Source organism: Molossus molossus, unplaced genomic scaffold, assembly GCF_014108415.1.
Source record: "Molossus molossus isolate mMolMol1 unplaced genomic scaffold, mMolMol1.p scaffold_m16_p_23, whole genome shotgun sequence".
Taxonomy (NCBI): domain Eukaryota; kingdom Metazoa; phylum Chordata; class Mammalia; order Chiroptera; family Molossidae; genus Molossus; species Molossus molossus.
Window position 1 is genome coordinate 15,543,242 of NW_023425359.1, and position 14,049 is coordinate 15,557,290.

The 14,049-nt window shown below is 56.4% G+C and overlaps 1 protein-coding gene across 1 annotated transcript in view; it reads right to left on the reverse strand.

Moving 5' to 3' along the window:
• CAPN2 (calpain 2) overlaps nucleotides 1-14,049 on the reverse strand; it is a 51,826-nt gene that overhangs the window by 2,849 nt on the left and 34,928 nt on the right. Inside the window, exons 10-20 of the mRNA XM_036277463.1 lie at nucleotides 11,967-12,136; nucleotides 10,598-10,609; nucleotides 9,747-9,958; nucleotides 8,657-8,693; nucleotides 7,706-7,771; nucleotides 6,692-6,749; nucleotides 4,041-4,105; nucleotides 2,629-2,697; nucleotides 1,856-1,934; nucleotides 522-638; nucleotides 237-295 (exon numbers count right to left, since the gene is read on the reverse strand). Of these exons, the coding sequence (XP_036133356.1) occupies nucleotides 237-295; nucleotides 522-638; nucleotides 1,856-1,934; nucleotides 2,629-2,697; nucleotides 4,041-4,105; nucleotides 6,692-6,749; nucleotides 7,706-7,771; nucleotides 8,657-8,693; nucleotides 9,747-9,958; nucleotides 10,598-10,609; nucleotides 11,967-12,136 (944 nt within the window). The remainder of the gene's footprint in view (nucleotides 1-236; nucleotides 296-521; nucleotides 639-1,855; nucleotides 1,935-2,628; nucleotides 2,698-4,040; nucleotides 4,106-6,691; nucleotides 6,750-7,705; nucleotides 7,772-8,656; nucleotides 8,694-9,746; nucleotides 9,959-10,597; nucleotides 10,610-11,966; nucleotides 12,137-14,049) is intronic.

A 14,049-nucleotide genomic window follows, 5' to 3' on the forward strand; every position in this document is an offset into this window, starting at 1 on the left:
TATTCCCTGGTGAGGATCAGCAACAACAACAAAAGAATCAATAGGTAACTGGGTAAAGACTGCAAATCGAAATGCATTTTGGGATCTTAGAACCATTTACAGGCCTATCAACCCCAACAGACCAAAAGAGTTGAAAAAAAAAAGCGTGTCAGTAAACCCTAGGTCTCCGTCACCCAGGTAACAGCCCCCCCCCATCCCCATGGGAGTGCGGGGCGTGGTGGAGGCTGCTGACTTACAGAGATAAGGTCGAGCTGTATTGTCCCAGTGTTCTCGGGGTCCAGCTGCTTGAATATCCCTGTGGGGGAAGGAGAGCAGGATGTCCCATGAGTGAGCTGCAGCAATGATACATGATCTCACCCCTACCTGGCTGATTTACTGAATGTCACAAGCTGTTATTTCTTCCCTCCTTCCCCAAATGAAAGAAGGATTTCCATTCTCAACCGGACAGACACATCTCTGGTTCCGGTGATTTTTGTCTGCGTGTAGGAGCGGAAACAGGTCTTCCCCAGACGGCCACTTACTGAAGAGTGTTTCCAGTCGAACCAAACACCGGACAAAATTGTCGAAATCGATGATGAGGTCGTCGTCTGCAAAGCGAGCAACGATGACTTGGTGGAGTTGACAGGGCATCTTGAAACCTGAGGGGACATGAACAAGGAACCAACGGCTAAGGGTGAGAACGCAGCCTGGGGCTCTGGTTACAGGTCACCGCGGATGAGGCAGTTTAAATGACACTTATCATTTGTCCCTTGGCTGTCTCCTAGGAGGCGGCATTGATTTTGCAGAGCCAGGGCCTCCTGGCCATTGTTTCCAAACTGTTCCCCTTCCCCCTGCCTGGCTCCTGCTGACCAACATGGAAGACCCTTCCTGTCTGTCCCCATCTCCACCGTCACACTGCTCCAGGTGGCGAACCAACTCCCTCTCCTGTTTGTTTCGCTCTGAATTGTCTTGGAGACTAGATTCTTCCTGGATGTAGGTGGCAGAAGCTGTTCATAGGAAACTAACATTATTTCCCTTGTTTCCCCACAGTAATAGATTTATCAATGGGTCTTGGCTGCCTGGAATCAAGGCCACATTTCCCAGCATCCCAGCAGCCCTCTGAGGCCTGGTGACTAAGTTCTGGCAGTGGGACACGTGTGCAGAGTGATGGTGCCCTTAAGGCAATGAGCTGGACTGTCCCTCCTACAGTCAACCCACTGCCAGAATGGGGTTGTGGTGGCAAGCCACCCTCGGCCCCATGGGTGAGGACAACATCCCTAGGGCTGGTGACAGAACGGGACAGAAGCAGCTGGGTCCCTGACAGCAGGAGGCACCCCCCAGCCTTGAACTTCTCGGGCTTGGATTGTTGAGTGAGAAGAAAATGTGTCTTGTTTAAGCCCATTAGTTGGGGTCTTTGGACAGCACCACGTCCCGGCTAATACAGTGAACAACCTCACGCTGTCCTGTCTGTCCCCAAACACACCTGCCTCTCACTTTGCTGGTCCCCTACGAGCTTGTGTCCCTTTATCGCAACCACATTCTGCCAGGGACTTCCCTAATAGTGGAGCAGAGACATCCTGTTTGTGCCCAACCAGCCCTGTACCCGAAAGGGGCACCTGGGGGCGCTGCGCACGACGGCTTTGCCTGCTGGACCCCCAGGCTGCCCGGGAGGAAGCGTAGGTTCAAGATAGTTCAGTGGGCAAAGCATCCTGGACTGCATTTTATTTTACCAAATGGTCTTTAAAGGGGGATGAAAAGGATGTGTTTGTACTAGATGAGCACCTACTGTATTTCACAGCTTACTCAACTCTGTTGTATTGTGTGCATCACATACGCTACAAACAGGACCAAAGAAAACCCGGTTGTGAAGTATCACCTGCTGCTTCTAGTGCTTTGCGCATCTCATAGGAGTTCATGGTGCCAGACCTGTCCACGTCGATCTCCCGGTAAATTTTCTGGAACATGTAAAATAGTTGTGAGAACCGTGACCCCAGGCGAGGCAGGCGGCGGGCTCCCTCTGTGCCGTGTCCTGCGTGGGGATGGAGTTTCTGCAGCTCTGTGCCCCCCGTTTGGCCTTGGAGGAATCACCGTTTCTGCCTTCGGCAGCTAACAGTGTCTGCCTCTCCGGGTGGCTGGTTTGTACATCTGCCCATCAAGTCAACTCGCCAACTACCATGGGCCCATGTTCATGTCTTACGTATTTTTATTTTTTTTTGGTTCAGGTAGAGTGGGAGGGAGAGAGAGGAAGAGAGAGAGAGAGAGAAACATCGACGTGAAGGGACACATCGAGTGGCTGCCACCCGCACAACCGACCAGGGCCGGGGACAAACTGCAACCGAGGTACGCGCCCTTAGCGGGAACCGAACCCGGGTCTCTCTGGACCACAGGCCGACGCTCTAACCGCTGAGCCAAACCGGCCAGGGCTGTCTTACGTATTTTTATACTCAACCTGCTAAACTCTAAAATATGAGGGGCCCCCATCAGCCTCTGAGGGTGGCTTTCAGGGGACCCCATTTCCGGAGCAGACCAATGAACCTGCCGAGTCCTCTTCTGTTTCCCTCCCAGCGCCCGCCCCTCGGGAATGCTCCTCGCAGGCCCGCACAGGGGCCCACACAGACCCGCCCCTGCTGTCGGCCTCCTGGTGCGCACCTGGTACTGCTGAATCTTCGTCCAGAGCACGTAGAACTCCTTCAGGCCCAGCTTGCCGCTGCCGTCGGACTACCTTCAGTTAAGGGGACTCCCAGCTGCGCTCCTGCGGGCACTCTGTCCGCAGAGGGACCCTCCTGAGGGACCACACCTGCTGGCACACCTGCTGGCCCCCGCTGACTGTTCTGGGGGTGCCATGGGGGCCCCATATCTGCTAAAAGGGGGGCCTTCAGAGGACTTGAGGTACTTTGCCAGTTTGGGGAGTATTACTGGGCATATTTCTAAGATGACTTTTGTGAAGGGAGCTACACCGTGGGTGCCGTGAGCCCTCTAGACAGAGCTGCTTAGAAACACGGACCATCTGTGCCCAATAGCATCAGGAACAAGGGGGGAGTGTTTGATGAGTCTGCCTGGGGGCAGGGGGGGCCTAGGAGGGCGCTGGAGCAAAGGGCACGGACAATGCTCGTGGAGGGGCCCTGTCTCCACAAATCAAGAACATGTGGCCAGAGACAGCATTCGCATCAGAAATACCGCAGTTCAGGGTAGTTTAGGGAACACAGCTGTCCACCCTGAGAGCATGGACTTGAAGTGTGCAGGTCACTTGTGTGCGGATTTCTTTCAATAAACATGTGTGTCCCCCGCCCTGACTGAGCAGTGTTAAAAATGAATGTTCTCTTACGCTTTTTTAAATAATATCTTCTTTTCTCTAGCTTTCGTGTAAAAATGTGGTATATAACGCATATAACACAAAATAGGTGTTAATCAATTATGTTATCGGTAAGCCTTCTGCTATTAGTAGTTAACTTTTGGGGGAGTCAAAAGTTATATGAGGCCTGGCCGGTGTGGCTCAGAGGTTGAGCGTCGATCCACGCACCAGGAGGTTGCCGGTTCGATTCCCGGTCAGGGCACATGCCCAGGTTGTGGGCCTGATCCCCAGTGGGGGGCATGCAGGAGGCGGCCAGTTGGTGTTCTCTCTCATCGATGCTTCTATCTCTCCTCCTCCCTTCCTCTCTCTCTCTCTCTAAAATCAATAAAGGACAAAAAAGGTCTATGAGGATTTTTGACTACGTGGGGGTGGGTGCCCCTCACTGTTCAAGGGTCAAGTGTATTTTCCTAGAGGAAGTAGTGGAAACACTGTCACTCAGGAAACAAGCACAAACCGCTTCGGGCAGAGAGCGGTGGACGCTCTGCTGGAATGTCCTGCCCCAGCCCCGGGAACGGCTGACCTGTGTTCTGAGCCTGTGGAGGTGACCAGGGCGTGTGACACGTCACTTTCCCTCCTCTGGAGCTACACACGTTCCCTAGTGACCGCAGTCCTGTGACCTCTGGACTTTGCGGAGGGCAGTGTGTCTGAGTCTCTCGGGGTGGAATTCCAGACCCCCCAGCCCGTGTTCTCTGAGCCCACGAAAGGATACGTCCAGCATGTCGACCATGATTTTGCAGGTCTCGATGCTGAAGCCATCTGACTTGATGTCTTGGCCTAGGAGACAAGGTGAGTGTGAAAAGAGAACCTTCTAGAGCCGCGTGATCCTGAAGTGACCTCTCGGCCACGAGGGCGGGCCTGCGCCTGCACCTTTTGACACGGTAGCCACTCGAGTCATTTTAAATAGCTGCGTCTGGCCACAGGCTGCGACGCTGGGGCTGCAGAGGCGCTACGTCGGCCTGACTGCTCTGTGTACCCGCCTTGGGCACACAGGGCCCCACAAGAGCTTTCAGAGTAAACGGAAGAAGGATAGTGACAGTCCTGAGGTGTTCCAGGTGGTGGGCAGGCAGGGACAAGAAGGGGGCACGTGAGTTCGTGAGGCCAGGCCCCGGGATAAGAGGCTCACTCGGACTGTCTGTCTGCCCACGCGCTGAGCCAGCTGAGGGAGGGCCCAGAGCTGTCTGAGACCCTGTTCTCTGCCAGGTGAGTCCTGTCTCATCGGTGCTCGGCAGGTGGTGGTATGAGACCCTTGTCACCGTGTGAATGTGGTTCCCACAGACTTCACGAGAAGCCCACTGTTTTTGTCACGTCCTTGTAAAGGTTAAATCTAGCCCGTCTCAAAACTGCCATTCTGGGCCCCGACCCCCTCTCGGGTATGGGCGAGACCGTGTGTGGGGTCCGTGGGCAGAAGACAGGGTCACCAGGCAGCTGGGGAGGGAGGGGACCAAGCTCAGAGGCACAGGGAAGCGAGGAGCAGATGAGTCCAAGTGTGGCCTGATTTTCCACCCCCTCCGCCATCTGTGGGGAAACAATGAGGCTTTAGTCCACTTGGGCTCATGCCGGCCACACATCTGAGGAGCCCGTGACCTCACTTGTGCCTGGCAGCCGCGGGTAGACACCGTCTCCTTGTCCTCAGTCCGGATTGGAGAGGGAGGCGAAGGCCAGGCCTGTTTGGGGAAGCCCGGCATGGGACTGGCCCGGCCACCCTCTGGTGGGGCTCTGACTCACAGCAGCTCTAACCCAGCCATTTGGTGGCTGCAGGGCAGGGGCCAGTTATCTATGGAGACGCAGCTGGCCCCGGACTCTTCGGCGCTCTGTCTCCTGGGTTAGTCTCGGGAGACTCCAGAGACCTCCATAGGGCTGAGGCTCGGGACATGACAACATCCAGCCTGTTTGTTTTGATCCAGGTTTGTAACTGCTGACGTTGTACACGCCCTGCTCAGTGCTGCTATCCTGTCAAAGGCAGCACCGCTCCTGTGATAGTTTGGGGGCAAAAATATATCTGGGGGAGTCAAAAGTTATACAAGGATTTTTGACTGGGGGGGGTGGGTGGGTGGTAAGAAAAGGCTGAGTCAGCCCAGATGATAGGAGACAGGAAGCATCTCCAAGTTCCCTGGCTGTATTTAGTAGGAAATCACTGATAGAGTGACGACATCTATTGATAATAAGCCAGAATGGAAAAAAGAAATAGACCATCTTATACTCAAACTGGGGGTGGGGGAGGGGGGGAGTGTGTGTGTGTGTGTGTGTGTGTGTGTGTGTGTCCCACCCCCTAGTGGTCAGCAGCCAGAGGTGAACAGTCCATCCTTGGATCTTTCGTGCTTGAGAAATAATTCCAAGCTGGAAAAGTTGTGAGAACATGACTCTCTAGCCCTCCTCAAGTCTCCATCCTGTCTGTTCATTCTCTGGGGAAGCCCCTGCCTGGCCTGTTGGCTCAAATGAAGTGACATTTCCCCCAGTAAAGAATGGGTCAGATTAGGCTCCTTTAAACACACATTTGGGAGAGGAAGCTTTTTAATGCCATTCCCTTAGTTTGAGTATAAGATGGTCTATTTCTTTTTTCCAGTCTGGCTTATTATCAGTAGATGTCATCACTCTATCAGGGTGATCCTACTACAGCCAGGGGACTTGGAGATGCTTCCGGTCTCCCACCTGCCTCCCATCATCCTGGCTGACTCCGCCTTTACTTACCAAAGACTCAGACTAGCTTTTCTGGGGTGCAGGCTTTAATTTCTATGTCATGTAATAAGTTCAAACATTCTTTTTTAAAAAAATCTTTACCCTGAGGACATTTTTGCATTTATCTTCAGATACAGCGGGAGGGAGAGAGGGAGAAAGAGACAGAGAGAGAAACATCGACGTCAGAGAAACACATCGAGTGGTTGCCACCCACATGACCACAACGAGGTGGGGGCAAACTGCAACCGAGGTACATGCCCTTAGCAGGAACCGAACCCGGGACTCTCTGGTCCGCAGGCCGATGCTCCAACTGCTGGGCCAAACCGGCCAGGGCAGTTCAACCATCCTTAAGAGGTAAGTAGTAACGCCACTACCCTGCAGATAAGGAAACAGTCAAGAAGGTTCTGTAAGCCGGTTTAGATCATCAAGCTAGTAAGCAGTAGAAGCCTGGATGTGACTTTGATCTCCAGACCCTGGGAACCTGTGTTCTTTGGAAAAGCACATCACATAGAACCCCCTTCCACCAATTCTTTGGTGGGGGCAGTGGTGGGTGGCATTCACGTGGGAGTAGGGCGTGATGGTTCGGCCACAGCAGCGGAGACAGGACAAGGGAAGGATTCCCATGTTCCTTCCAGCCACAGGGGAAGCAACAGGATGAGGGATTTACAAGGAGGGGAGACTTACGCTTGGCGAGAACTCTTCTCAGGATCGTCTGCAGCTCAAAGGCAGAAATTTCTGCATCCTGTGGACAGGCAAGCAGAGCACTGTTATTGGCCCCCTTGGAGCCGCGAGCCGCACGTGTGTCCTGCACGGCTGTTCCGGCCAAGCCGTGTGCCGGGCACTGGGCAGGTCTGGGCTGGGGTCGACGCGTGCGCACTTCTAACGAGGCCCCAGGAGCTGCTGCTGCTGGCCCCTGACCTAGATTCAGTGTGTGCATATACAACGCGCTCCAGGTAGAGTTCTCTCACCAGTGCTTTGCAGTAGAGAATATAAAAAATAAATCCCCTTCTACCCATACTTGTGGTCTTGTTCTCTCTCACTTTCCTCCCACCAGCGTGCCTTCTTCGCCTTTAACAACTCAGCTCTGGCTTCCTGTAGGCTGGTTAGAACCCACCGTCTCTAAGAACCGGCACTTTCTCCCGGCTCCGCAGGAGTCACTCAGGCGTCTCTGTTCATTCCCATCCGTGGAGTAATTGGGACAAGCCCATCGTTTAAGACCAACATGGGCTTTTTCTTGGAGTTGTGGGAAGACAAAGGGCTGAATAACTGTAGCCAATGAGGCCTACTGGCTGAGGGGTTCTTTTAAGAACAGGGAACTCCAATACTTGTTGCACGTTGCTGGCATTCTTGAAATTTAAAACCCTTCTATCTCCCCAAATATTTCGGTGGAAACCAAGGGCGAGGGGCCGAGTTTCACGTCTCAGTTGCAATGGAACAGAAAACTCTAGAAGCCGCAAGGCGAAGCCCAGGGCCGAAGGCAGGAGGGGCAGAGTCGGAGCTGACCACTAGCGGAGGGGCCTGCGACGGCAGAGGTCTGGGGGACGCGGGCATGGAACCCGAGCAGAGTCCGCGCCGCCTGCAGTTCCCCTCGGCTTTGGCTCAGTCGGTTTCCTCTCCCCTTTAGCTGACGTCTCTGAGGACGAAGTGTCTTTTCCTTGGTGTCAACCAGAGCATCACAGAGATTTGGGGAACACCTACCTCCCCGGCCAACTGGGCGAACAGCTTCCTGAATCCAGCATCGATGTCGTCCTCACTGATGTCGATCTGGAAGGGGACACAAGTGAGGGGACAGTGGATCCGAGGAGGGTGACGAGCAGGTGCCTGCTCTCTTCCAGGGCAGCTCCCCTCCCCCACCCCAGTCCCCTTCTTCCTCGCTTTGGGGCCTGAACAGGAAGGTCTAGGATGGAGACAAAGGACAATGTAAACACTTTATACCTTTTTTCTAGTTAAAACCCGGGAGAGGGACTAGAAACGACGTGGGAAGGAGTTACACTCCACTTCCTTCGGCTTCTCGAACACTCAACCAAATGGCCTTTTGTGCTCTACCCTAAGGGGGATCCAGAAGGTAAGACCCGCTGGAATGTTCTGGAAGGATTTTGAAGCTGTGTGGCCTCTCAGTGAGGACACAAAACAAGCCCAGAGCTCCAGGGACTGAGGAGTCCCAAGTGGTCAGCCACGGCAGGCCCGGGACGGCGGAGAAGTCCCTTCCTGTGTGTGAACTTGTCATGACGGAGCCTTGTCTGACGTTCCGAGTTGTGTCACAGCCTGTCAGGAGCTGTCACTGAATCACAACTCCCGGTCTCCCCAGAGATCCGGTCTCCCGGGCCATTTCACTTTACAGAGAAAAGCGAGGCGCAGCGAGGGAAGGGATGAGGGCCTCGCACCGATCAGAACAGCGCCGGTGGCCTGTCCGGGGGCCCATCCTGTGCCACGTCCCACGGGCACAGGGGCTCAGCCCGCCAGGGCGGGGGCGGGGAAGAGCGGGTGCAGGGGGCGGGGCCGGTGCAGGGAGGGGGCGCTCTAGGAGGCCTCAGTTTCCTGCTGTGCCCAGGAAATCCTGGGACCTCCTAAACCCTTCGGACTACTGTTTGCTCCTCTGCGCCCAGGGTGGTCCAAGACAAGAGGGTGAATTCCAGGAGCTTCAAGTACCTCTTCAATGTTGCCCTCGATCTCATCATCGACAACCCTGGAAACAGAGGGAGACTGCGCGTTACTGGCGGGGGCGTGAGGGGGACGGCGAGTTGCAGAATCACAGCCACAGTGAAAGCGACATCAAGTCCAGCGGGGGCGGCAGAGCGGATCTCCGCCTCCCTAGCTCTTTCACGTCTCCTAGGTAACAAGGGTGACCCGAGGAAGAGTCGTGGCCAAACAGGTTGGGGAGTCCAGAGATTTGGGGGGTTTGCTGGCTGGTTTTGGTCATCAGACAGTGCAGCGCCCCCTGCCCCTGGTCCTTAGACAGCTCGCTCCCTGGCTTCCAAGAACCGCTTTTCAGTTCCATTCAAGTCTTCGCCCTCATCAATCGTTCACGCTGAGAACCAGGCGACACCGCTGCCTGCTTGTGCACACGCGGAGGCCTGTGTGCAATTCTCCTTGGAGCTCGGGCGTGGTTACTTCATCCCGTGCACCGCTCTGCGCTTAGGAGGGTCTTCCTCAGGCCCCCTGGGATCTTAAACGGGGCCCCCAAGCGCCCTATCTGAAGTGCCGGCGCTCGAAGAAGAATGGATAAGGGACCTCTTGGTGCTGGCGGATGGAATCGGGATGAATATCCTGGGACAAAGAAGTAGGACACCTCTGAGGGGTGGAGGTGGGGGGCGGTGTGCTGTCGGGGTGCGGAGCTCCTCCTGGACAGCAGGAGTGTTGAGGGGTTGAGGCTCCCAGCTAGTCTAACATCATTTACATAACAGCTAGTCATCTTTTCTCCAAATGATGGGCTCCTAGCTAGTCTAACAGAGGTCATTACACTGAAATCAACATGACCATTCAGTGACATTAGATTGTGCAGTTTGCTCACAGTCACAGTCACCCATTTCTAACCATATTCTGGGAGGCAGTTTCCTTTGCTTACCTGAGTATAACACTGAAAGTCCCTCAATACCACAAACCCTCGCTCTAACCTTGGAAGCAGGCAGGTATCAGAAAAAGATGCTGATGTTCAGAGAGCCAGGAGCTCTGCATGGGACAGGCCGGCGGCGGGACAAGAAGGGGTGGGTGGAGAGAAACGAGAGGCGGAAGGACCTACTGGTAGTCAGCCTTCTTCTCGGAGAAGACCCGGATGCAGAAGTCGCCGTCCTTGTGGGGTTCGAAGGTGGAGGGCACGACCACGTACTCCCCGGGGGGCAGCCTGAAGCGGTTGAGCACCTCCCGCAGGTTGATGAAGGTGTCCGACCGCTCCCGCGCTCTGTTCGTCAGGAAGAACTTCTTGCCGAGGTGGATGCTGGTCTGTCCAGCCAGCTGACGAATAAGCAGAAACAAGTGGGCACGGAGGGCAGACAGGGCGCCCGTCGGTGCTGTTCTCACGTGTCCAGACAAGAGGATGACAGCAACAGTGTCTGCACCGTCTCAGGGAAACAGCAAACTTTCTACCCGAGCGACAGACGCCCACCGAGGAGCTCAGAGGCACACGCTCCAGGGGACCCGACCTTCCTCTCAGTGACTCTCGGGGACACTTAGCATCCACATGGCAGGAATCAGGGAATTGGGTCCAGGTCTGTTTCTGTGCCCCGACACCGCCTTCTAACCCGCAGGGCCCACCTCCTCCCTTCAGGCCTAAGAGCACTACAGGACTCGGGGAGAGCCTCCTGGGGTCCCGGGACCCGGGTCATCCACCCAGAGCTAACCCCCACGTGGCCTGTGCCAGGCCTCAGGGAGGCAGCAGCCCCCGGGGACAGCCTGAGACACCGTCCCTGAGCTCGCACGAGCAGGATCTAGGACCTGAGCAACCTCACCAGGGCCCTAGAGGGGCCAGGGACTCATCTTCCCAGCCACCAGCCCCTGCCCACAGCCCCAAGAACCCCGAGCCGACAGTCTCAGCCTTTCACTTGTTGGTGAACCTGAGCGCCAGGGGGAGGGGCTCGCACACGCCAGACGTACCTCCTCCGGAACCTGCAGAGATAAAGAAGTGCACGCTCTCTTAGGACGCTGGGAAGATGTGTGCAGACCTGCCACCGCTGTGCCGGACGCCGGCTGTCCCCTTTCACTAGCTTCAGCAGTATTAACTGAGTCAACACGGTCATTATTTCCCAAGGAACTCAAACCATTCCCACATTTAAAAAAATCCTATGACCCAGCAGCAATGTCGATAAGCCCCTGGCACCATTCCCAATGTACAGAGCATACAGTTGAGGCATGGAGCTTTGAAGTGACTTGTCCAAGGTCACCCAGCCGGCCACAGCAAAGCCCACAGCCGTCTCCCACCGGGAATGCAGGGCCCTGCTGTAGGAGGAAGCGAGGAAGCAGCCCAGCCAGGAGGGTGCATTCTGGGCTGGGAGCCAGCTGGCCTCAGTTCGAGGTTTCTGTCTGCCACATCCTGTCTGTATCTCCTTGGACAAGTCATTTCTGCTTTCTGACCTCAGCTTCCTTAGCTCTAAAATGGGACCAAATGAAGACCCAGAGGCGTTTCTCCTGAGTGCTGTGCTGGGAAACTGGTCCTCGGGGGAGGGCAGGAGTCCTGGTCTATAGTATTTGCCAATTTCCATGGTGTAAATACTGCCCTGTTCCACCAAGGCTGTTTCCAGCCTGCCAAGGTGGCCTCCCTAAACGTGGGGCTGGGGAGATGGCACGTGTGGCCTTTGGCAGCCACTGCAGCACGTCACTGGGTTCCACCCGTCACACCCACGTGCCCCACTTCAGTGGCTCTGTCTTCCTTGCCCCCCTTCTCCCCCGGCAACCGAGGCTGTGAGCTCTGCTCTGTGCTGCAGAAAGGAGCGGGGGAGGGAGTGTCCAGGAGCTCAGCATGTTGGGCCCCAGAGAGGGAGAGCTGGCTGTCCCTGGACTGTGGCCGAGCTGGACTTGAATGTGGTGCAGAAAGAAAGGAGGACATTCGGGCAGGGGGCGTGTCTGTGCGGGAACGGCTCCAGCGGACCAATGGTTCCGTCCTGAGCCCCAGGCCAGCGCTTGGCGAGGCTCTGACCAGCTGCTCTGCTCCTGCCTGCCGTGTCCCACGTGGTGCAGGACACTCAGCTTACACTGCCCGTGTCTCAGAGACCGGTGGGCCAACCAGAGCACCAGCTGGGGGCAGGAGGGCATCTGAGAGAGTGGGACTCCCAGCAAGCTGGCAGTGGGGGTCCAGCCAAGGGCTTGGAACCTCCCGGTGACACAGAGCCATGGCAGGGACGGCCCTGTGGCTCTGCTTTTCCTTGGCCACGCTCCCTATTGGGGTCCCGTCTCCAGTCCTGCGTGTGGGGGTGACCTTCCTCAGGGGCTGAGCAGTGAAGGGGGAGGGCTGCACCCCGGCACACACCTCGTAGATGCCGAAGCCAATGGTGTGCATGTCCTCGCCCATCTTCCTCTGCCGCCGCCGGTGCTTTTGGATGAGGCCCACCAGGAAGGTGCAGCCGCTCTCCCCGTCCTCCTGGTCCTCGTCCTCCTCCTCCAGCTTGATCAGGTACTGAGGGTTCATCCAGAACGTGTCTGGGGCCAGAGAGGGGCTGGGTCAGGCCGGGGACACAGGAGCCCAGCCCTGAGCTGGTGGCCGGGAGGTGAGGGGGGAGGGGAGGGCGCCAGCGGCAGAGCCTGGGGAAGAGGGGCCAGAGCCTGGGTGGGACCGTCAGGTCAGGGATGGGAAGAGGCCAGAGCCTGGGTGGGACCGTCAGGTCAGGGATGGGAAGAGGCCAGAGCCTGGGTGGGACCGTCAGGTCAGGGATGGGAAGGGGCCAGAGCCTGGGTGGGGACCGTCAGGTGAGGGATGGGAAGGGGCCAGAGCCTGGGTGGGGGCCGTCAGGTCAGGGATGGGAAGGGGCCAGAGCCTGGGTGGGAGCCGTCAGGTCAGGGATGGGAAGGGGCCAGAGCCTAGGTGGGGACCGTCAGGTCAGGGATGGGAAGGGACCAGAGCCTGGGTGGGGGCCGTCAGGTCAGGGATGGGAAGGGGCCAGAGCCTGGGTGGGGGCCGTCAGGTCAGGGATGGGAAGGGGCCAGAGCCTGGGTGGGGGCCGTCAGGTCAGGGATGGGAAGGGGCACTGTGGGCCGAGACAGGACCGCTGCACTTGTCTGCATCTCGGGACCTACTTTAGAAACTTCCCTGTATTTCCCTCTCCCTTGCCCCAGGCTGGCTTGTCTTGGAGATGGTTCCTGTCCCCTGGAACAGGGTGGTTAGCGCTGTGGCACCCCCTCGTGGTACCTTCCCCTCCCGGCTCTAATTGAGAGGTCAGAGGAGGGCCTGGCTGGCTTGGCTGAGGAAACTCGGGGGCTGGCTTCCGCTCCCCCCCAGTGAACACAGACACCAGGAACATCCTCTTGTTCTGTGTCCCCGTGCCCACCCCCAGGTGTCTCTGCCCTCCCTACTTCCAAAACCCATTTACACAAAGGACCTGAGATTCATTCATGTTTGAGGAGAACTGTGCCGCTTGCCTTCCCTTACCTAACGGAATAAAACTCTAATTGTGGAAATGAAGGCATCACCTAGCGCAGGGTGCAGACTCTGGCTCCACAGGCTGCTGGTGGCCTGTTTTTGTAAATAAAGTTTTATTGGAACACGGCCACACCCATTCATTTAAGTATGGCTGCCTCCAGGCTACAGCAGTACAGTGGAGGAGTTGCCAGAGACTGAATGGCCCCCAAAGCCAAAAGTTATTTTCTGTCTGGCTCTTAAGAAAGATTTCCTATCTCCTGATCCAGTGGGCAGGAGAGACATTTTTGTCTGGGGCGCAGGGCCTCCCCAGAACCTCTGGGACTGCCTGGCCGCATACTTGAGGTGAAGGATTCAAAACACCAGAGCTAGAGGAGCTAGAGGCACTTGCTCTGTAGTTTCCTCACTGGAAAGAGAATCAATAGGTGACGACGACCTGCTACCATAGCACTTAAAGTACTGACTCTTCAGACAGCCTGGGTTCGATCCCAGCAAGTTGTGTGGCCTTGGGCAAGTCATTTAACCGCTCCAAGCCTCGGTCCCCTCATCTTAAAGATGGAGATGCTAATCAAGGACCTGCCTCCAAAGGGAGGGTTCACTGGGAGAATGTATATCCCCAGTGCCCAGCTGTGCTCCGCAGCAGGCAGAGGCCATCGTACTTCGATCATTTCTGAGGGGCGAGGAGAGAGAAGGCCTGAGCCTTCAGGTCGAGGAGTCAGGAGAATCAGTGGAGGATGCACCAGAGGAGAAGTAAATCCATCTGAGCAGGGCCCATCAACATGGGTGCTACGGTTGCTGGGCAACAACTAGGGCCTGGGCATGAGGCCCGGGGGATGAGGTCCCCTGCAGGGCTGGGTGCATGAAGAGGCCATGGGCACGAAGCGGGACTGAGCGCTGCCTCACTGGGGGTGGTGCAAGGCCATGTACAGGGAATCTGGGGCGTGGAGAGAACGTCACAGAAACACAAGGCTTGGGTTCA